A 22,543-nucleotide genomic window follows, 5' to 3' on the forward strand; every position below is an offset into this window, starting at 1 on the left:
ATCAAGGACATCAAAACAAGCGATCAGGTGTGTACAAACCGCAATTTCAGCCGAACAAGTTTGCAAGAAGTAAAGATGAACGGTTGCGATGCTTCGACTCGTCGCCGGGATTGAGGTCAGCCGCGCGGAAATCGAGACGATTTGATCTGGCCCCCTCTCATGTTTCCCCCTTTCCAGAGTGTGGCGCTAGCAAAAGGCGTGATATGCGCCAACTCTGCCTGCAGCTGCGGGACATCGTGCCGAGAGCCTGATAACGACACTTCTGTTCAACAGTAGTCCTACAGGAAATACGCGCCGCGTTGCGCGGCATCCCATCAAACATGGTTGCGGCTGGCGTATGTCGTATTGCCTGTGTGTTGTCCCTGACATGCCTTGTACACTCATCGTCGGCGGCTAGTGTTTCCGACAACAATGAAGCACCGATCGTGACAGCGGCCGTAGGAAAACTGCGGGGTTCTAAGCGTGTAGCTGCGGATGAAAAGTACGTGTACGCTTTCACGGGCGTGCCGTTCGCAAAGCCGCCCGTCGGAGAGCTGCGGTATAGGAAACCCGAACCCGAGACTCCGTGGGGAGACAACGTGCGGGATGCGACGAAGACGCCACCTTCGTGCACGCAAGTCAGCGAGTTCGCCCCCAGAAATCTCCTGTGGGTTCCCTACGGTGAGTACACAGGGCTTTGCGTTTTCCTCCCGCACTGGAAAGTTTCATATTCGGCCCTATTTTTATTATGGAATATCAGGCGTTCCGTGTAGATGTGCCTTTAAAGCTATAAGAAATTGAAGAGAACTGCGATGAGGCCTCAGTGACAAGAGCTAATGATCTCAATGGTTTCACATTTGGTCTCATTATTGTGCACTATGGAATGCTAGATTTGAAGTATAGGCTTTGTTAGAATATTGTTATAAAGAAATGTAAAGATCTACAGCGAGAATTCGGATTTACACCAGACAAATCCTTCAGTTTATATTTGCGGTAAGGTTTGTAGTGTCTGAATTCATTTTCACCGATGGAGACGCAATTAATCATCAAATGAATTTAAGTGAACGCTAAATATAGGTAAAAGAACAAAATGAAGAGCTTCTCAGAGAGAGTTATGATTTCCAAATGAAATGTTTGCGAAATTGTGCCAATGGTACCACACAGGAACATTTTATTTGTTAATAAACTGGAAAGAAACCTTTTTTTTTTGTCATGGAGCACAATATACAGTATAAAATAATATTTCTTTTCACATTTTTATAATCAAGAGTTTTATGTAATAAAGAAGTTCCAGTAAACGTAAATCGCTACTTTGATGACCAAGTACAAACTTGAAGTACGGATATAGGCAAAGTAACGTTTACGATAGTTAGTGAAGGTTCATGATGAGAACACAGATTACACTGAGACACAGACAGCGAACAAGAAACACACACCCTATTTAGTGTTTGCTTCTTGTGCTCCATCTGTGTGTCAGTGTGCGCTGTTTTTTTCAACAGGTACAATTACACGTTCAAGAGTGTACACTTTATGTTGCAGCTTTACGTCAATTAGGCAAAAAATGGTATACATACATAAAATTGTTTTTCAAATTAAACAGAGCACCTTTTTGTTACGTTCAGTGTGAACATGGCCATGCAGTGAAATATGCAGAAATTTGCGCGATTATGAAATACCTTGAGGCCTACTACACGTACACACGGATAAAAAGAATATACGAATGAACACGACTCACAAGTATGGGGCTTTAATGGCACGCACGCTGTTCGGTAAATTCATCGTCTTGTTCTTTCACTGTGCATTTTTTTTTGCGTCGTTTACTTGCAAGGGATTAATCGAAATTACCAAACTCCTCAATTTACCTCATACTGATCCTCTCATTATGAAATAATAGCAAACATTTTTTTTTAAGAAACATTTAGGGCGCGTCTGCAGAAAACCAATTAGGAAAAACTACAAAGCGCATTTATGCATTTATGTAAAGTGAATGTTTTAACTAGGCAAATTAAAACCTACATTATCACATGAGGGTTGTTCCTCACTTGTCCTTGTTGCACTCAAATCCACTTTTTATCGGGCTTACTAGGTACCATAAAACAGGAAATAAATTGGCGGCTTCAGCGGCAAAAGGCAACAATCTTCCATCACCGAAAAACCCAATAACAGCGGCAGTCAACGTTGCTCAATTCCAACTGACAAATAACATTTAGAGATTGTCAGTACAGCGTCAACAGCACTCTCAAATAATTTAGAGGCATTTGCAAGCCTGAGACGCTATTCGAGATAAACGTAGTCGCATATTGAAGGAGAAACAATGTGATAAAATCACGCAGCGGTAGCAAAGAAAATCAATCCAGACAGTTCTTATAACTAAGTGGAATCTTGAGAAAATACTTTAGAATGCTATATGTTATTGCTCCCGTGAGGGGATGGATTAAATGTATGGTTATCACAAACGATTCCTCGCATGCAGTGACCTATATCACAACGACGCCATTTTAGGACAAAAAAATTCTGATACATTCAAACTTCGATAAAAATTACGCCTTCAAAAGTTAGCGCGAACCTTGGAAAATGCTGCGCCATTTTATATGCCTGAAGGGCACAGGCAACAAAAAGAAACTGGTTCTCTAAAAGCACCTGCAGAGGTCACTGACACCATTGCATGTCACGGCGAAGAGCAACATTTTTAGTTTGTTCAGCGCCAAACATAGTGCGATAGAAACTTTTTTCTTTATTACAGCATTTCCCTTCACAGACCATGGCAGCTGGTCACATAGATGATGTGCATAGTAAACACATCATCTCGTAACAGCGGCCGTAAGCCACGTAACAATATGAAATGCATTGTGCCAGGCTGGAAAGTCCATAGGGGCCAACACACTTCAAACGAAGCGTAAATGCTTTGTGTCACGAAACGTTGATCCATCAGCACTATACAACAATTACGAAGTCCTTTCTAAACAGATTACTGCCATATTTAATGTCCTTAAACAAGAGAGCTTTATGTAGAAAATAGCTTTTGTTTCGCTTAAAAACGAACTTGAGAATGTTTTTCGTAAATAATGATCAAAATCCTGCACTGTTGCTCAGATTAGTCTCTATTATCGCTGTATGTGGTTTACCAATTCATGGCTGGCTACGGTGAGAACCTACTGCTGCCTGTAGGCTTCTTTACGATGGTAGTGAAACGTTTTTTGCAAACGTGAAAAATACTGGAGGAATAAGGCGAGCGTAGTTGTTTGCCTTGCTACGATCGACTCGCTAGAATAGGAAAGAGGTCTACTTCGAAAATGATGCCCAAGTGATTGAAACAACTATTGATCGTCTAGGTTACAACAAGCTCCAAATGGCGCCAAAATGAATTTGTCGGAGCTTCTTTCAGCCAGGGCAAACATTCTAACTGAAAGCCACACAAAGCAAGAAATAAAGAATATCCACATGCTATGTTACTACTTCCAGTGTGCGGTAATGTATTAAGAATACAATTGTATAGGGGAGACACAAGACGTGCATAGGAAAAGTTTGATTTTAAATCAGCGCAGACATGTGACGCGAATACCCATGTTCATCGCACTTGTGCCCGGCCAACGGTACCACAAATTTTGTATATACATTTCGTTCGACTGAAATAAGATACCAAAATAATTTGAAGTTATTGTACTAGACATAAATAAAGCCGCACTATTTAGTGCGGTTTTATTGAGCTCCTTATTGAGCAGAGATAAGGGAGGGGGATGTGTATGTGGGGTCCCTAGTTCGGGACTCCAGCGGCTGCCTCTGCTATCCGCGCGCGGGTCACGAGGTCCCCTTGGGACTCTAGTCCAGAGCTGGATAGGGCAGCCTCCCACCCTTAAATTGTTTTCTTTAGTCTCTACTTGCAAAAGCGCCACACAGCGTCTGTATAAAGGGTTCCTCGCCTCTTTCTGCCTTATACTCTTGAAGGCTATGCTGCCTGTTGCCTATCGTCCTCGAATGCTTGCCATAAATATCTTGCGAGCGCTTTGACGGATATAAAATTCAAGCGTACCGCGAGCTTTTGCAATCGTAGAGTTGGAGTGACCATGCCATGTAATATTTTTGCAGACACAGTTTATGGTTTCAGCCTTTTCTTTTAAGACCTACGCAGGATGCGTTATTACGAATGAGTTACTGCCGTGCACCAAAGCGTACGGTCAACGTTGGTCACAAAACTATTCACTCAAGTTCGTCTTGCTCACGCCGTACGCACTTCGAATTAGAATGCTGTGTTAGTAATGTTGCAGTAACACTTGATCTGTGCTATATTCGTATTATATTAAGCCCATATTATTGTACCTTGCACGAGTAGAGCCGATCGTGAACGAGGCAGTTAGTTCATCGCTGTTTTTTTTTTCTCTGTCTGTGTTGCTGCAGTATTCGTTAAAAAATACAACACAAAACATCCTTATTACGCATACCAACTAGTTGTAACATCTGTCGAGAAAGCAGTGGCGCCTTTTTGCACCACCGACTTGGGCACAAATGCGGTGGGAGGGTCTCTAAACGCCTCCTTAAACGGTATGACTCAACAGCAATGATGGCTCTGTAGTGGTATTGATCCATTATTTTCTTTTCATGGAGTAGTGCCTGCCCAAATACTATTTAGCGTACAGTCGTAAGAACTTCCATTTTGTGAAACACCACCTGTCAAAAATAAAATTTCCATCAGTATGCATTCCGCACTAAAGTGCAGCTGCGGAAAAGGGCAGAATGTCTAGCTGGCTCGGAATGCAGGGGCCATTGTTACCCTCTGTCCCCATTCTCAGTTGTCAAGCCCGATTTGACAGCTCCTGCTTGTTCGGTCGTGCCCTGCATTCACAGGACGTCGTAGCACCCTACGACCAATGAGGGTCCGGCCGTTATGCGGCTAGCTTAACACGTGCCCGAACTACGATGCGATTTCATTTCGAGAACACCGACTCAGACAACACCGACACCACATTTTCGCATAAGCACTTCGCTACTCATTTAGTTGCTAATCCCATCATTTGCATTCCTGTTATCCTACTCTTACCCAGGCTATAAAGCCCCGCTTTAACCAACCATAACAGTCACGCCTTCCTGGACTGAGGGCGGTTTGTATTACTCGGTCCAAGGTTCCCGTGTCTAGCTTCCACGTTTTCTTTCCACCTCAGTAAAGTAACGTGAACTAGTAACTTCGGCAAACGCAGCTGTGCTCCGTGACGTTTTCAGTCAAACGACCGATCGGCCGTCATAGCCTCTCCAGGTCAGCTGCTACGTACTACTTGTCCATAAAGGCACTTGTCCATAAAGGATTATCACGACGATGCGTCTTATATACCTGATGTTTTAGATATTTGTAGGTGTAAATTTATTGCCGCCTGTCAAAAGTGTTGTATAACTCATCAGAATGGTTTGCATTTCACCGAAGCAAGCTTAGGAACTGAACCTGGCGAGAATAGCAAAAAATCCGGACTAAATGGTTTAGTTTTGACAGATTTTTTATGGAATCATTAGGCAGGACTTACGTATGTTATTCCATCGAAACCAAAACCATTCAAGCGCTTCCGCAGCAATACAAGTGGACATGGCGGAGCTAATTTCTTGTTTGCTACCCTCATTGAACGTCGGCCTATCATAATATATGTTACAGGTGCGTGAAAGTGTGTCTAGTTGTCCTGAACAGCAATCATTGCTATAAAAGATGCGAACTTGTACTTCTGGCATATGTGAATAAGATGCGATTATTTCCGCATTATCAGCGTGCCAACGCTCACTGAAGAATAAAGCTGTCCGATATCTCTCCAAATAACCAATCTGGCGCAGTTGAGACAACGATATCCAGCTGAGTTTCGCATCTTGTCTATATACTTTATCTATGGCATCCTTGCTACCATAGCTGTCTCTTGGAATCATGCCTGTTACTCTTACCGATGACCGTTTATAAATGTGCTGTACTTATAGTTCAGATAATGGCATAGGTCTCACGCTATTCACGAAAATCGCTGATTGGTCAAGAAAGCTTTGAGGAAAACATCACCTGGTGTTACCAAACTTTGATTGGTCAGTCAGCGCGATATTCCTGAGGACATCAACGTGACCATGTCGAGTTGGACCCGGCATTTCATAGATAACAATGCTGGGTTCTGTGACGGCTTTGGACGCTGTTGGCTGTTGTTCTCAGTTGCATGTAGACGTGACTAGAATTGTATCCCTAAGAAGTTAAAAAAAGAAACATTACAGTGTTGTTTCGTTCGAAGTGTAAAAAATACGTTACTTTATTATTGGTATATGAATTTCAGGACCCACGTTTTCTTTTTCCCTCTGTAAGCAATTCATCGCGCTTGAAATTTCTTTTATTGCTTAGTGGGGGATATTTACTAAGGCAATATCATATCCTTTTATAGTTGACTAAGGTGTTATCTATGAACTCTCGTCTTCAGTATTCTGAAGCGAAGCGTTTTATTATATTGTCTAAACTCGGCATGCATAGCTACGGGGAGATTGCCTCTTCTTGTCAGGTTCAGGTGGCCCAGCGCAACGGTACGGGGCCTAGACAAGAGAAATAAGGGGACAAACACAGCGCTGAACTGCCGACATATGTTTATTCAAGAAGCCTTCGCTATATATACTCTAGCTCCGCAGAAAACTGACAAAAGATTGCGGCTTTAACTTTTCTTATGAATGACCTTTGTTGGGATCTTTCCGTCCTTCTAACGCCACTTGAAATAGCACTTGCGGTGCCACTTAACGACCATACGAAGTTTCTTGATCTGACACTGCGTTTTATTGCTGTCCGTTACTTCTGGTTGTTTCCGCACAGAAGTAAAAAGCCCCTGCTTTTGTGCAGCTGAGCCCACTCGAAACTTGTAAGAAAGGGGTAGAGTGATCTAACGCGTATGAAAATGCTACGATAAAATCCTACACTCACAGAGTTATCTGCAGCTTTTCCGGTCAGGTGGAAAAGCTTGTTCAAGCAAGATGCTCTCTTGAGGTTCCTGCTTCAGTACGAGGAGCATTGTTAAAATTCTGCTGGTTGGCAAGAGAGCCAAGCAGACTACCACCGAAAGGAATGTGGCCGTTATACCCGAAATCAGTTTTCTGCCCATATTTTGAAAAAAAAAACGGAAAAATATTTGGTGTCAACATGGTGTTTTCGGCCCGTCATATTGAGTGCCTCTTGCTAGCGTGTATATTAAAATGAAAAAATGGCGAAAAAAACGTGTTCTTATTGCAAGAAAATTCATCACAGCAAAAATATACCTTACAAAAATAATGTGATGTATTCAATCCCGCTGTATTGTTGTTGTTTGTACATCAGCCAAACCGGCAGTTGTCAAAATGACAGGCTTAGGGAGCATATCACTAACGTTAACAATGCTGCCCGTAACATAGGTATTCATGCCGCAGCTTCTCTTGTTTTACACTGTTGAAAAAAGAAAGGCCAGATTTTCACCACCCACCAAGATAAACTAACTAGAGGGGTAACTGATGCATCACAATTTATGAAGCGCCGCGAAAAATGTGTCCGCTCCCCGTCTGCTGCCTAAACAGATGAAAGAGCAAAATTAACTGCTTTCTTGTAATCGCCGGACTTAAGAAAAGTCGGCATGTCAGAGTGATATGAGTACAGCTTCCTGCTACATGTCCACATCTTTTGTTCTTTTTTTGGCGGTGCTAGAGTACATATAGCGGTGCCATCCTGAATAAAATGATATTGTTAGTTCAGCGCTGTGTTCGTACCCTTCACTCATCTAGACTTCGTGCCGTTGTGCTACATCACCTGAAGCTATGTCTGACCAACTAGCCCACCAGTTAAAGTTCTCCTTGTCAGATATTAGTGCTTTTTGAGCTTATCCTGCCTTTATGAAACAACTTTTAACGGGCAGTTCAGCGTTTATACATACTACTTCTCAACACTGTGATTATGCAACGACTGCGTAACTGCTCGCGCTCCGATTGAATGATGTGCATTTTCGAGATCGTTTTATTGCTATACGTTGTCGTAGGCAGACTTTCTGAACATTTTCTGTCGCCTGAGTGATCTCGGGCATTAAAAGTATCATCACCTAAAGCGAAAAAGTTTAATTTTCCTTTTCTGAAGTAGCATGGTGTTCGTTATATATATTCCATGCAATAGAAGAAAACAAAGTTGGCTTGCAAACTATCCAGCGCTGTCCTGTGTACTTCTTGTGTTTCTGCTTCTTTCTCTGGTTCAGCATTTTATAAACGTAAAATCTTTGGCTTCAACTATTTTGTATATTAAGGTAATACTTACTGCGTTGGAAATTTTGGAAAGGTCCAGAGAATGTTACGCGTCTCATGTACAATATGTGCACTTTTTTTCGTACAATCTGCTACCGCCCATTAACACATGCGTTTTTACCTGGTTATCAACAGCTGCTTTCTTTACTCAACGCTACATTATGTGCAGTTTTATATCCGGCTGCTAACTCGCAATCATGGGAGAAACGGTTTAGTTTGGTGTAGTTTGTATATTTTAACGTCCCAGTGCGACTCAGGCTATGAGAGACGCCGTAGTGGAGGACTCTAGAAATATCGACTGCCTGGGTTGCTGTCGCGAGTTAGAAATATTACAAGTGACTGGCGACCAGACTTATAATTAGTCACCACATGGCACTGCGGTAAGCAGATACACCTGCAGGGCCGTTCTCACTTCAACGCGGGGTTGGACAGCAGGAATAAAAATTTATCAAGATTGCCACTGCTTAACGTCGAAGTGCTGGTCTTAGTAACTGTGGAAGCTGCATTTCTTTCTGGCTCGATAATCATGGGCAACGATGGCTTATTTTTTTCCTTTCTTTTAACTCAGAAAAAAAAATAACTTTTGCTGTCCCGTGGCCGTTCGATGAACTTCCTTAATTCAGAAAAATGGGAACGTCATAATAAATAAAAACACTAGCGACCAGCTTTCTGCTTTGACTGCATTAAAATGGGAACGACCCGGTACTTTCGTGATCGGCTTTTTTGTCAACCGCAAGATTGGCGCTACGGTCATTTCCGCTATCCGGTGATGCGCAACGTGTGCTCATCTATTCTACTCGAGAGTGTACTTTAACTCGCACTGACACCGCACAGCATAGCACACGGACGCTACACCTCTTCAGCTCCGTCGAAACGCAGCCGCCAGCGGCCGGGACCGAACACGGGAACTTCGGCACAGTAGTCGGGTACCTTAGTGCACCACCGCGGCGGGACTATGGGAGAAAGGCGACTTCAGAATCTAGTTACCACATATATCATGCTAGATAACTTGCGGGTATCCAGTACAACTACCCTTCATGATGATTCCATGACGCACTTGCTCTGAAAGTCTCTGAGCTTCCTCTTTATTACACAAGCAATAATGTCGTGCTCGTGGTTAAAAGCCGAATATCCATTCTGCAGCTAGACCAAGATTCGCGCTACTTTTCCTTTTCCCGCTAGTAGATTGTTGAATTTATGCTCAATCTTGTCCTAACTATCTTATGGCCACCACATCACACTCTGCTGATCTCCTCTCTGTCGTGAATAATGTCAGGATGAGCAGTGTCCGCATTCCGGCTATTTCACGTAAACCCTAGATTGTTGTGCGTAGAGAAGATGCTATTTGTGATCTCTAAATTGCTTCGCTCCGCAAAATATACTCTAATGAATTCCCTCTGCTGCTAATAGGACTTGTGTCACTGTGGCCCACTATATGGTCTCAAACCACCATGCTTCATGCTTTTGAAAGCATTGAAGTTACTTGTTTTCTTACTTGTTTCTATAAAGCCTGCAATTGTATTCGGATATAAGAACTGTGGAGTACCGATCACTGCAGCATTCTGTTTTTCTACTTTGCTGAATGCTTATATCAAGTCTTTGCAGAGTTTTTCCACAATGTAAACCTCACTCTGGAACCTCACTAAACGTTGTGCGAAAAGATGATATGGCTTACTCAGAAATCCCGTGTGCACATAATAAAGACCCCACGACCAGTAGAGCTGTTAAGGTTTCTATGCATCATATGAAGCCCAAATCATAGTTATTATCACTGTGAAATACCTTCATAGTTAGCAAAACAAATGAGGTTTCTCTCACACGAGATAGTACCCGCTTTTTAATATCGCTTGACTTAGAGTCGTCACTTTGGAAACATCTCAATATTGTATGTCATAAATTTTGTGCTGACAGCTACTGACGTTTTATACCCACAGGTCTGCCTACCAGTGAAGACTGCCTCTATCTGAACGTGTGGACACCTACTCTGAACGGGTCGGCGGGGCTTCCGGTCATGGCATGGCTCCATGGAGGCGGATTCCAAGTTGGTTCGGCTGCCATTCCTGGAGATGATGGAGGAAACTTGGCTGCTTTAGGAGACGTGGTTGTGGTTACAATCGCATACAGGTAACTGTATTTTTTCATGCATAAAATAATTGTTTCGCTTACATACGTTGTAAATAGGAGCGGAAAGTGTTTGCGTTGTGGTATACATAAAGAGTAATAGAGATGATGTTTAGAGCCTTTAACTGAGTTTCGTATTAGCACGACGCAAAATATAGTGGACCTCTTTACCTGCCTCTTATTGTTGTATACCTTATTCAACCAGTATCTAGGTGCCAAACAATAGGATCTATATGCTTAGAAAAGCGCAGACACTTGGACATGTTAGCATATAACAAGGAATAATTAGAATGATAGAAACGAAGACACGAGGACGCCCGCATATAGCGCTGCAAAAGTTTCCTTGTGTCTTACTCCATGCCATGGTTATTATTACTCAATAAAAAAGCCGTTTAAGCTTTCTTTGATATACATTATACTTGTTTGGCATTGGCTCCTAACATTGCGGAGTGCTAATTACAAAACATAGGTTAGTCTCGAGCTTTAAGGCCTGGTTATGAGAACGTAAATTCAGCGTTCTCTCCAATTACAGTTAAGAATAAAAAATGCGCCACTTGTGAAGTGACAGAATTTACAAATATAATAATAAATTTAAATAAAAAAACAGCTTTCGATGGCGCCCTAGGTCTCACCCGGCATCTGGCGTACGTACACTTGAATGAGAGTCTGCGAGTATTCGAGTAAATGCTCGTACCACTCTGCATTATGGGCGTATCCATGCACCTCTCAAATACTATATATATATATATATATATATATATATATATATATATATATATTATAAAGTAGACTGACACACGCTTAAAAACATAGCAAGGTTTTAAGCGTGTGTTAGTCTACTTTATAATAATATAACTTCTGGTTCATAGCGCTTTCTTCTAACTGCTGTGTATATATATATATATATATATATATATATATATATATATATATATATATATATATATATATATATATATATATATATATAAAGCTGCGACAATATTGCGGTTTCCGCGGCGTGTGTGGTTCGTGGTGCAACGCTAAAAGGAATGCAGCCGAATGCAGTTTGTTTCAATATTGTTTCCACTGTATGACTTTAAAAGATGAGCAGTAACTGATACTCATAAACGAAAGAATCGTTTTGGCAACCAGTTTCAAACGCAACTCCCTGCGTTTGAAATTGCAGGCTCTGCAAAGCATGGTGAAAACTTTCGCAGCACAAAAGAGATGTAGGCACGAGCGTAAGGAACAACTAAGACAGGAGGGGCGCTGCACTTCCAACTAAATGTAATTTGAAAAAGGTTTGACTTTTAAATACTAACAACGCTCGTGGCATGTTGTCTAAGCTCAGTTCCCCAAAACAGCCATTTCATTTTCCAGCAAAGTTAACGAGGGTGTGCTGCCGCACTTGTCACCAGCCTTTATGATTTGAAAAGTTTCTATTATTTCGCGCTCAAGTTTATCTTTTGCATTGCCAAGAAACTGTCTACGTCTGTGCCTTGTGTTTACGTCTTTTTTGGGCTACGATATTTCTTTTCACGATTGGTAGCAACGAACTAACCAAACTACCGCGCTTATGCAAGGACCACTAGGTGTTCTTTGAGACCGGGCTCATAAACTCAGTAGACATGGGATTCATGTACGACTTGTTGCAACCTGCGTGTCTGATTTTTTTAATTTGTTTTTTATCCCGCTGGAAATATTAACTGTGAGAGCTGACAACGACTGGCGAGAATAGGCAATTTTCCTATTTTATGCACATGCACGCCTTACATATAACGAAGTACATGTATTATATCAGAGAAAAACTTGCACAAACCCTTAAAGCGACTGCAGACTACATTCACTCTACTCTTTTGTGCGCATTTCCCCATGTAAAAGCGCTTTCTTAAGCGAAAATACACATTTGAACTTGAAAACATTTCTACATAATGAGCGCAGGACCACAATTATTCGCATTTTAAATCTTTTCTGTGATTCATGTTCAGATAAGACATACAATTGTATTTTTACACCCGCATCAAGGCTGATATTTCTGCAATGGCGATTGATATACAGAGCATGATGATTGGAACATTCGCTCCCAAAAGAAATATTCATGATAGTTTATAGTTATGGGCACTGAAGCTTTGCAAAAAAACTAGCTTGAATCATTCACGCTGTCGAAGTGCGTAAAAGGATGCCTTTCAGCAATTGTTCTTTAATATTTAGGTTTTTTTTTTGTCTATTGCGATTCACTTACCCTCACTATAGTAGAGGCTCGCCCATAAAAAACAAACGAATTCTGAATTACTAAATCTTGTTCTTGTAGTTTACTATAGGCCTTGTTTCCTGCCAAGTTTTTTTATTCCTTCAATTCAGAAATTGTTCCCGCCTTGCAGGCTGCAGTCGTTCGGCTTCCTCTACGATGGCACAGATGCTGCACCCGGAAACCAAGGCCTACACGACCAAGTGCTCGCCCTCAAATGGATTCAGGAAAACATACATGCTTTCGGCGGTAACCCGGAGGAGGTTACTTTGTTTGGCTGGAGTGCCGGCGGCATTTCAACCGGATTTCACCTCCTCTCACCAGGAAGTAAGGCGCTCTTCAAACGAGCAATCATCCAAAGCGCCGGAGTCACAAAGAGGGGGCGGGCGAAAGACAAGTCGGAGATGTTGAAGTACTCCCGTAGTTTCGCCCGTAGATTCGGATGCTACAATGACAGTTCCGAGACGAACTTCATTCCCTGTCTTCAAAATATTAACTCCACACTCATTTCTGTCGTCGAACAGACGTTTGTTCATGGTGGGTGCGGAAAGTTTGAGCCAATCTATGGAGATTCGTTCTTACCTACAGAGCCTCGCCTTGCTGAGTTCTCCGGCGACAAGGACGTCATGATTGGACAGACAGCAAACGAGGGTACAAATGCAATTTACACAAGAATTAGAGATACGTTTTCTGAAATACTGGCACCAAGAAAAATAAACAAGGTTGAGATGGTGCACTATCTTGGGAGATTGTACAAGAACCTGACGCTTCCAGAAATCATGAAGTTGCAAGAAGTGTACATGTCGGAGATAGGGGACTTCGACTACGATGCCTTGAGGCAAGCCCTCGCCGAAACCAAGGGAGACTCACACGTTACCTGCGGGAGCTTGAACACTGCTTGCAAGTTGTCGAATGCTACTGCGGCGGCTGATTCTCGAAAGGGAGTATACTTCTATGAAATGAATTATGTGTCCACCTGCAACAAGAAACTACCTTGGTTTGGCATGACGCACGGTGACGACATTCCGCTCGTCTTCGGGAGGGCTTTCGATAAGGAAGGAGGCTGTGCTGGGGACATCTCATACAGCAGAAGGATCGTAGATATATGGAGCAGCTTTGCCAGGGGAAGGTGCGTATTGAATTTGACTTCTCTTATATTGGCTTTTAGAGCTCGTGTGCAGATGTAAATGACATGAACTTCAATTATATTCTACACTATATAGAAAGAAATTAACGCAATAGGTATGTGGGAACAATAATGAAGCTGATTATATGCAAATGCAAATTTGAATTTTTGCGTATGATAAAGAGAAGACTAACGGCTCAAAGTTTCAAAACCATTTCGTTGTTTTTTTATTTCATGAGGTATATTGAAAGTTCACATTTTGAGAGAAACATTATGGGAGCGGCCTTTGAAAGCCCTTTATTTGTAAAGCATTATCTCGAAAGTACTGTGGTGAGCAGCTTTGCCTAAAACGCGCTGATGGTACTCCGCAGAACAAGTCAGCGCTTTCTAATGTTACGCCCTGGGTTTGAGTTATTCATCCTGCGCGTACGCGCAACCAAAATGAATGAATGCTTGCTCGCGGGTTACAGGCCTCATTTACGCTCAGTGCTTTGTGCCGCCAGGTACGCACTTAATAATATGTAACAGCGGCCGGAAAACCAAGGCGTTTCGTGCGAATCACGAAGCGGCTAGGCAAGTGCAATGCGAAATCGGGTGGTCCCTCAGTTCAAAAGCAATTGCAGCAAGCAAGCACCAGGCTAACTGCACGAGGCTAATTGTGTGAGAATTGGGCCTAGTTGGTTGGTTGGTGTCTGTTTCCGTCCTGTCCGTATAACAAGGGCCGCCAGTGATGCGTATGTAGAAACGCGCGTTTATCCCCTTATCACTTGCCCTTGCTTGCCTGGCCTTCTCGTTACACTCGAGAAACACGGTGGCATCGCGACGCTCTGGCAACCATGGCAGCCTCACAAATAAAGGCAGTGCGACCGCAGCGACACGAAAGGTACTCGCAAGACGGAAGCTGGATAAGGAAGCAATGAGCAGGCATCCCTCTGATTTTCCGCGAATGAGCACGGGAGGCATAGCTCAAACCCAGAGCCTAACGCTAGATGGCGCAGAATTGCTCCGTAGAGCGCCGTCAGCGCGCTCTAGACAAGGCTGCTCACCATCGTACAAAAAATTGCTAGAAACTATAAAGAATAAGTGAAACTTATTTATAAAGGGCTGTATTTTTACCTTCTTCGTTTACATGTAGATTGTCTCCTGATGCATATCCTGAAAAGCAAAAATTGCTCTTAGAGGAACGTAAAATCCCATAGATGTAGCAGTAGGTCTAAAAAAGGGATCTTTACACATGCTCTTTTTGAGCAATAGGGACTAAGCTTCGCCATTTCGTGGCAAAATAACCGGGCTGTTTCGTTCTGTTATGAGAAGATAAGCTCAGAGAGGTAATAGATACGTGAAATGAATGTTAGGCATAGGTTAATATTGGCCGGTGCCCATATGCCAACGCTGCCTGCCCGTGACGGCGCCTATTTCCCTCTACTGGAGATCCCGGAAGAAGCGACCAATGGGGCAGAACCTAAACTTTCAAACAAAATGTGAAATTTTCTAATAAAGAAAAAGTTCTTGGGTGCAGGCGGTGGGGAAAGTGAAACTGGATGGCCTTACTTGTCGCTGAGCAAACAATTGGCCTAAAGTGTTTATTCATTGCTCAGAGAAGAGCTCTGCAAACGATCTAAGGAAAGAAATTGACCCCGGCATTAAGGTAACCTTTTCCGCCTGATCGTCATTTGACGCCTTGAGTTACGTTCAGAACAAATATCACTAAACACGCTCTTATCGGTGCTTATAAGTATTGCAATAGACAGAAAAGTGTTTTTCAGACGTCTAGTCTGAATCTTATAGGGTTAAGAGAATTGATTAAAATGCTAGTATTGACTCACTTTCAGGGTAGAGTAGTAAAACGAATTTTATATAGGTACGTCCTTATTAATGATCAAAACTGAAACTCTATTGCTCTACCACACACCAGAAAAAATAATGAAAGAAAAAGATTTTGTTTAATGAACAAGATTCAACAGAGCAGTATTATTAGACTAAGAATCACATCGCACCTGCCATGCAACACTGAATGTTTCTATGTCGCAGCATATCAGTGCAATTAGCCGACAAACGTTTCATGACTGCCTTTCAGTGAAGAGCTTGTGTTTATGGATGCATAAAAAGTTAGCAACTCGTCTTCATTGTTTCCTGCTCATCACCTATTTGATGATGACTGGCAACGGTTTAGCTTCGTCTTAACGCTTTGTTTTCTTTATTTTTTCATATGTTACTAGCTAGCCATCCAGTGGGATTCCCTAATGTCATTTCAGTTTCCCCACATTTTTGGTTAATTGCTATTTGTCTTGTATACTCCTTGATCAAATTGAAAATGTAATTAAAGCACTACTGCATTTATTTCTTTTAGTAAATGCTGAAAATAGCTGGTTTTTTATAATATACAACCATTATTCTACCATCAGCACACAAAACTGAAATGAAACTGTAGCCTATATTTAGGCCTATTTACTTCCACTCGCATAATTTTACATTACATTGATTTTGATTGGGTACAAAAATACTTTGTTGTTTTTAATCAACCTAGCCTGCTCTTTTTTTTTTTAATCAACCTAGCCTGCTCTTCCCCTTTATGGATCACTGCCTTGTCGTGGCGGAGGGGCTTGCGAAACTCGATGAAGTCGTGAGCTCTGTTGTGTAGGGCCACCCAAGATAGACAGGTCACGGCAGAGAGTTGTGACAAAATGTGATTCACGGGAGAAGGTAATGGCAACCCACTCCAGTATTTCCTGCCAAGAAAACCCTACGGCCGGTCACAATACAATTATCGATATGGCGCCGGAAAATAAGCCCCCCAGGTTGGAAGGCGTCCCACATGTTACTGGGGATGAACAAAGGGCGATTCCTAGTAGCTCCAGGACGAATGAAGCGGCTGGGCTAAAGCCAAAAGGACGCTCAGTTGTGGATGTGTCGGGAAGCGACCGGAAAGTCCGATGTTGCAAGGAGATATATCACATAGCAACATGAAATGTAAGATCTATGACGCAAGGTAAACTGGATATCGTCAAGCGAGAAATGGACAGATTGAACATTGATATCTTGGGTATCAGCGAGCTCAAGTGGACCGGAATGGGAGAATTTAACTCCGGCGACCATTATGTCTTTTATTGTGTGCACGAATCCAAGAGAAGGAATGGGGTCGCGCTCATAGTAAACAGAAGAATGGGCAAAGCAGTGCTAGGGTACAACCCCAAAAACGACCGAATGATTTCACTTCGGATCCAAGGTCACCCTTTCAACATAACAGTTATCCAAGTCTATGCACCGACCACTGCTGCTGAAGAAGCTGACGTTGAGAGATTTTATGCGGACCTACAATGCCTTTTAGACCGCACCCCATCATCAGACGTCGTTTTTATCATAGGAGACTGGAATGCAAAGGTCGGGAGTGAAGAAATATCCGGAATTACAGGCAAGTTCGGTCTTGGTGAGCCAAATGAAGCTGGGCAGAGGCTAGTAGAGTCCTGTCAAGAAAACAACCTGACCATAGCGAATACTCATTTTCAACAGCACAAGAGGCGCCTGTACACATGGATTTCACCGGACGGTCTGTACAGAAACCAGATCGATTATATTATTTGCCGGCAGAGATGGAGAAGCGCTATACAAGCAGTAAAAACAAGGCCTGGGGCCGATCGTGGCACCGATCATCAGCTTCTTGTTGCTAAAATTAAGCTTCGATTGAGGAAAACGCAGAAAACTAGAAGGCCTTTCAGGTATGATCTGGATCAGATTCCATTAGAATATGCTGCGGAAGTGAGCATACGATTTCAAGAATTAGATCTAGAAGACAAAGAGCCCGAAGAGATGTGGACTGATGTTCGTGATATAATACAAGAAGTTGCTACTAAGGTAGTTCCAAAGCAAAAGAAATGCAAAAAAGCAAACTGGTTATCTGAAGAGGCTTTGCAAATAGCTGAGGAAAGGAGGATGGCAAAAGGTATGGGGGAAAGAGAAAGATACAAGGTTCTCAATGCGGATTTTCAGAAAATAGCAAGGAGAGATAAGAATGCCTTCTTGAACATACAGTGTCAAGCAGTTGAGGACAACAGCCAATTAAGGAACACAAGAGCTCTGTATAAGACAATCAAAGATATCAAAGGAAGCTTCTGTGCTAAGCTGGGCGTGATAAAGGACAAATGAGGCACAGGGGCTTCACTGAAGCATCAGAGATAAAGAAGAGCTGGCGAGAATACATAGAAGCACTGTACAAGACGGACCCGGATATGCAAACCTAACATGAGAAGGTTGTGATCACTGATCTCGAGCCGGGAATCCTGAAGAGTGAAGTTGAGTGGGTCTTAGCCAGCCTTGCTCAGAACAAAGATAGCGGAATTGATGGCATTCCAGCCGAGTTGCTTCAAAACCTCAACCACGACGCTGTTAACACACTGCATACATTAGGTCAAAAGATTTGGACAACCCTGCAGTGGCCACAGGATTGTAGGAGGTCAGTTTACATCCCCATTCCAAAGAAAGGCAGTGCCAAAGATTGTTCCAACTACCGCACGATCGCGCTTATTTCGCATGCTAGCAAGGTGATGTGAAAAATCCTGCAAGGTAGGCTGAAGCAGTATGTGGATCGGGAGCTTCCGGACGTGCAAGCTGGGTTTCGCAAGGGCAGAGGAACTAGAGACCAAATTGCCAACCTTCGCTGGATCATGGAAAAAGCAAGAGAGTTCCAGAAACCCATTTACTTCTGCTTTATTGATTATGCGAAAGCGTTTGACTGCGTAGATCACAGCAGATTGTGGCAAGCTCTCAAAAAAATGGGAGTTCCAATTCACCTCATCTGTCTCCTCAGGAACCTTTATGAAGGGCAAGAGGCCACAGTCAGAACTGGGCATGGTCTTACTGATTGGTTTCCGATTGAGAAAGGGGTGAGGCAAGGCTGCATTCTGTCGCCCTGCCTATTTAACCTATATGCAGAGTGCATCATGAGGAAGGCCGGTCTGGACGAGTCTTCAGCTGGAGTGAAGATCGCTGGAAAACGCATCAACAACCTTAGATATGCGGATGATACCACTTTAATGGCAGAAAGTGAAGTGGATCTCAAGAGACTTCTGATGCGCGTACAAGAAGAGAGTGAGAAGTTTGGGCTGAAACTGAACATTAAAAAGACGAAGATCATGGCGTCTTGCCCTATGAAGTCCTGGAGCATCAATGGACAAGAAGTGGAAGCTTTGACAGATTTTCTGTTCTTGGGCGCCAAGATTACCTCGGAAGGAGACTGCAGCCATGAAATTAGGAGACGCCTGCTTCTGGGAAAGAGAGCAATGGTTAGCCTTGACCGCCTAGTAAAGAGCAGAGACATTAGTCTGCCAACCAAGATCCGTATAACCCGTGCTATGGTCTTTCCAGTTGTGATGTATGGATGCGGGAGTTGGACTGTGAAAAAGGCTGACCGCCGAAGAATCGACGCGTTTGAATTGTGGTGCTGGCGAAGACTCTTAAGAGTTCCTTGGACTGCCAGAAGATCAAATCAGTCGATATTGTCGACCATAAACCCTGACTGCTCATTGGAGGGTCAAATTCTAAAGTTAAAGCTCAGCTACTTTGGTCATCTGATGAGAAGAGAGGAGTCGCTGGAGAAAGATTTGATGTTGGGAAAGGTTGAGGGTCGCCGGAGAAGGGGTAGGCAGCGAACGCGATGGTTAGATGGCATTCTCGAGGCATTGCAGATGAAGCTATGTGATGTTAAGAAGATAGTGAGAGACCGGAAAGCGTGGCGTGACATGGTCCATAGGGTCACGAAGAGTCGGACACGACTGAATGCCTGAACTTAACTAAGCCTGCTCTTGATATCATTTCTTCGCCTCTTTGTATAAACGCAGAGCCTTGGAAGCACAGTTCTTTTTTTTTTTTGCTTGCGACTGTGACCTACCATTCTGTGAAATTATTCGTTTTTACATTTCAGGTTTTATACGAATACCTTCAGTAACTGCAACTGAGATGAAATTAGGACGCGGCTGCATTAATCATATAAATATAAAAGGACGCCAGTTATTTGGCGAAACATTGCTGAGGGGATTTTCTGACATGAAATGTGGTGGCATGAAGCATGATAGTATGTCCCATCACACCAGGAATCCTTGTTTCGTAGGTTCAAAAAGGAATGCTCACGCAAACGCCCCTAATGATATTAGTATGAGGCGGCATCTCTACAAAAACGTTTTTATAAGTCATATTTATATAGAAGCCTTCGTATATTTCATAAATCACGACCAATTACTTGTTGAAAAATGACCTCAATTTTGTGTTCTTTACAGGACGCCGACAGTGCCCGAAGGAACAGAATGGCCGAAGTTTTCTTCAGATTCTCAGTCTTTTCTTAGGCTCACAGCTACCGGGTCCGAAGTTTCAAGATTTACACTTGATGAACGCTGCAAGGCTCTCAAGGAGCTGAACCTCTACTGAAAACCGCAAAAGAAGAAATAAATAAGATATTTGTTGAGAGCTATCACACTAAGAAGTAATGGTGTCCAATTACAATTCTGCCATCAGTAAGAAAGCTCTGCAAATGTAGGGTAATTTACATCGTTTTGGAAGAGATTTAGTTAAAATAATTTATAAAGGCAAACATTTTCCGTGTGCGGGTTTAAACGCAATTATATAAAAGAAACAACCTCGTTTTTTTCTCGCCTCTACAATCCTTCTTGTAACTTATATTTATGCGGCATCGGCTACTTCCTTAGTCGAAAGAAACTAACCCTAACTCTCCTGTCGGCTTTAGGTTGATTTAGTTTTTAACGTCACGTTGAGCCGTTTGAACAACCGAGTGCTGAAACGTACAGATGAATTTCGTTACCTTTGTTCTTCTTAAAACGAACCACTGCTCGATTTCTATACACATAGTACAATAGGATGTTGATTTTGGGAAAATTACTTGACATAAAGTTTTCATCACGTATTGTCTTAAAACGGTGTATCTGAATTCATTATTCCCGATCAACGTCTAATGGGTAAACGTTTTGGAGGTGCTCAGTTGTTGTATCGACCATATGTATTACAGGGCGCAGCCCGTGTACATTATGCTCCAGTACGCCCAGTAAAAGCCAACCACATGGTTCTCAGCACCCCTTTTAATAATTAATATATATCAGTTGCCTTCCTTAAAACGTGCCAAGTGACATGGTCATTTTATTCATTGCGTTTATTGGAATACAAGGGTATACTGTTGATAATGTCTTGATGGAGATAATCCACTCGTTTTGCTTTGCTTAGGTTATTATTACAGGTAATAATTAAACAGTGCTTTTTGAAATCCCTAACTTTCACTTCTTAGTGGTTTCCTTCCACCATTTTCAATTCAGTTTAAAAACAGCAAATAAATGAAACCTCTCGGTTGCAGACAGCTGTTTTAATGCTGAAAAACAGGAATATTCGAAATAGTTGGTTTTAAAATACTGATACTACGAAGCGAAGTTCTAGTTCTGTTCAGTTCCGGGTTACTGAAGAACCTTAAAAGAACGCTCCGACAGAAATCCCTGCCCAGCATGAGTGAGAAGAAGAGGAAGGTTGCGGTGGTACCGTATGTGCGTAGAATTTCACATGGCCTCAACAATATAGGCAAGAGGTATGGTGTTGATGTCGCATTGACCGCTCTGTTCACGATGAAGATGATTTGCCCGGTTATTCAAAGGAAAAGAATCGAAGAAGCAAGAATGGGGGGTGAGCCATAGAGACCCTTTTTTTTAGATGCAAGACTGCTGTTGTGTAAATGTTTCTACTATCTTGTGAAGCCTGTTATACAGGGTGTTCCATCTAAGATTTTACCTATTTCTTAAAAATAGGAAAGTTAAATTTTATTGTCGATTCTTCTTTTAGCTGTTGTATTAAGGATAGAGAAAAATCAGGAGCCTTAAAGGGTACTAATTAGCTTAATAATTAACTAAGATTACCTAATTAACTTTTTATTTATACCAGCTAGGAGCTGCTTTCAAATTGCAACAGTGAGCTACCGGTGTGAGAATGCCAAATAGTATTTTAAACGATAAGAAACGCGCATTTCTTAAGGACTGCAGCGCTGGCAATTCTGGCCGCTTTCGACGCACGAAAACAAAACCTAGCAGTCGAGGCGCGCACTTATGCACGGACGCAGCCGTGACGTCACCGAGAGAAACCAGCCGTCTGGAGGCGGCCGCTGCCGCCCGCGAAATACGCACCTGGAGCTGCGTCATGATCTGGTAGGATCTTGAGATATCACCAACGCATTGCGGACGAAGCTTGTCATGGTGCGGGCGTAGCGCTGATGGTATGGGCAAATCAGCCCTCCCTCTCGACTACAAGCTTTGGCTCCCAGAGGGTGAAATAAAAAGAAAAGCAGTGCATGCACAGATATCGCACCACTGCATGTGATAACGCAGCGCCAGACGAGTAGTTCACGAGCGGCAGCAGGCGCCTTCAGACAGCTTGATTCGCCCGGCGACGTCACGACTGCATCACTCGTGGGCGCGTACAATTCCGCGCTTCGTCTGCTAGGTTTCGTTTTCCTGCGTCGAAAGTGGCCAGAATTTCCAGTGCTGCAGTCCTTAAGAAATGCACGTTTCTTGTCGTTTAAAATACCATTTGGCATTCTCACACCGGTAGCTCACTGTTGCAATTTGAAAGTAGCTTCTAGCTTGTATAAAGAAAAAGTTAATTAGTTAATCTTAGTTAATTATTAAGCTAATTAGTACGCTATAGTACTCCTGATTTTTCTCTACTCTTAAACAACAGCTAAAAGAAGAATCGACAATAAAACTTAATTTCTCTATTTTTAAAAGATAGGTAAAATCTTAGATGAAAGACCCTGTAATGACAAGCAACACGCTGTATTAACAAGCAACTACTGGAACACC

At 42.6% G+C, this 22,543-nt stretch overlaps 1 protein-coding gene across 1 annotated transcript; it reads left to right on the forward strand.

The window, feature by feature from the left end:
• Window positions 1-219: 219 nt before the first annotated feature.
• On the forward strand, window positions 220-20,498 carry LOC146174174 (acetylcholinesterase-1-like). The gene is made up of 4 exons (XM_084584249.1): window positions 220-660; window positions 10,161-10,350; window positions 12,711-13,706; window positions 19,973-20,498. The coding sequence occupies exons 1-4, from the start codon at window positions 321-323 to the stop codon at window positions 20,118-20,120; spliced, it is 1,674 nt and encodes a 557-aa protein (XP_084440375.1). The 5' UTR covers window positions 220-320; the 3' UTR covers window positions 20,121-20,498.
• Window positions 20,499-22,543: the final 2,045 nt, after the last annotated feature.

Source organism: Amblyomma maculatum, chromosome 11 (genome assembly GCF_055883805.1).
Source record: "Amblyomma maculatum isolate TAMU_Amacu chromosome 11, ASM5588380v1, whole genome shotgun sequence".
Classification (NCBI taxonomy): Eukaryota; Metazoa; Arthropoda; class Arachnida; order Ixodida; family Ixodidae; genus Amblyomma; species Amblyomma maculatum.

What these genes read in the sequence shown, in the direction of transcription:
- LOC146174174 (XM_084584249.1), top strand. Translation starts at nt 321, where the DNA reads ATGGTTGCGGCTGGCGTATGTCGTATTGCCTGTGTGTTGTCCCTGACA. An exon ending in GTGGTTACAATCGCATACAG is followed by an intron (nt 10,351 to 12,710) that starts GTAACTGTATTT and finishes CCCGCCTTGCAG; the next exon opens with GCTGCAGTCGTTCGGCTTCC. An exon ending in AGCAGCTTTGCCAGGGGAAG is followed by an intron (nt 13,707 to 19,972) that starts GTGCGTATTGAA and finishes TGTTCTTTACAG; the next exon opens with GACGCCGACAGTGCCCGAAG.